Genomic DNA, 1,528 nt, shown 5'->3' on the forward strand with positions numbered 1-1,528 from the left:
AGCTACTTCCTCCTAGCTCCCTCCTGCCAACCTCTGCCATCCCACCCTCCAGCCTCACGAGATGCGACTCCAAGAAGACGCACGCCAAGGAGGAGCGACGCCAGCCGGCACTCGAGATGGCATGAACCAGGCCCTGGGGTGCACGGTGGCCTGGGAGGGGGCGAAGCCGTGGAGGCCAGGGTTGCTGGCTGGGACAAGGTGTTTCTAAACTACCCCTTTCGTGGTGGCAGCTGCAGGCTGGTAGCCAAAGAGGCGCTTTTTATTTTGGCAGCCCATCTGTTCTCTCCCACTCACAGCGAGGGCCAATTCGTGACTCGACAGCGATTTCTGCTGCAACAGCAGAAAGCAGACACGCTGGGGAACACACAGAAACACAAGCAGTGCGTGCTCTCGGTTCAACGCGGAGGCTAAACCGAGCCCGAATCTCAGCTGCGCCCCCTGAGACCACCAAGAGCCTGAGGGGTGACAGGGAGGAGAGGCAGTGGGTGGGATCCCAGCTCGGGAGCTGCTGAGCCTGTGCAAGGCTACCTTGTCCCCCTCTGACCACTGCCCACGCCGCGGCAGCCCAGGGCTTTGTGACCCTTCAGGTCGTCTGTGCCCTGCCATGGCCCCACCACGCCAGCACCCACCTCACTGGACGCCAGGCAGCTTCTAGACGGCCTCATCTTTGGCGCTCTCCTCCTCTTCCAGATGCTCCAGGATTTCATTCAAAAACTCCGAATGCTTTTTCTTCTTTGGGAAGTCTATCCAGACCCGGGTGGAACCGAAAGGGATGCAGGGGAAGAAGAAAAGCAAAGATTACAACCCAGGCCCATGCACAACCTCCTCCAGCTCATCTCCTGTTACCTCCAACCCCCCTCTCGGGTAGAGCCCCTCAACTACCCTTTATTTCTCCTCACCAGCCAGGCCCTGGCCAGGCAGCATGGCTGGAGGTGTGACTCCATATCCGCCACCCACGCTCAAGTTCACAGGCTGTGCTGGGAGCAACAGGCCCCAGCATCTGAACAGGCTCACTGGTGATGCCGAACCTTCCTGTGACTCCAATTCACTCATCCCCTGTCCACGAGCGGTCGCAAAACCAACCTAGGCACCAGCCCTGGTTCAACAAGGCCGTTGGCAGGACACAGACCCACTGACATCATTGCTGAGATGTGCAATTGCAGCCTGGCCCCACAGCCCAGCCCACATCTCTCACCTCAGCTGGCAGAGGGTGAAGGCGAGAGGCTGATTCCCCTGATAGCTGGGGTAGTGATGTCCCCGCTCGGCTCCCCTGCCCCACACCAACAACACTGCCCTGTGACCCCATCAGCAGCATCACGCTCCCAAAACTGCCGTGGGGCGCAGCACCGTGCACGCATCGCTCCCCACAGATGCTACAGACTGTGTGGGAGGGCGAGAAAACCCCCCCGGGGCTGCCACCAGCCGAGCGAGCATCCCAACCCCGCATGGGTGCCCAGTACAGGAGGTGACGAAGCCATTTGGTCCTTGTGCCGAGGCCGGCGCCGGGCAAGAAGGACCTCTCGGCAGG

At 60.9% G+C, this 1,528-nt stretch overlaps 1 protein-coding gene across 1 annotated transcript in view; it reads right to left on the reverse strand.

The window, feature by feature from the left end:
- Positions 1-651: 651 nt before the first annotated feature.
- The window catches only part of RBM19 (RNA binding motif protein 19), a 57,390-nt gene continuing 56,513 nt past the window's right edge, over positions 652-1,528 (reverse strand). The window contains exon 23 of the mRNA XM_010156762.1: positions 652-743. Within this exon, the coding sequence (XP_010155064.1) occupies positions 652-743 (92 nt within the window). The remainder of the gene's footprint in view (positions 744-1,528) is intronic.

Source organism: Eurypyga helias, unplaced genomic scaffold (assembly GCF_000690775.1).
Source record: "Eurypyga helias isolate BGI_N326 unplaced genomic scaffold, ASM69077v1 scaffold9650, whole genome shotgun sequence".
NCBI lineage: Eukaryota > Metazoa > Chordata > Aves > Eurypygiformes > Eurypygidae > Eurypyga > Eurypyga helias.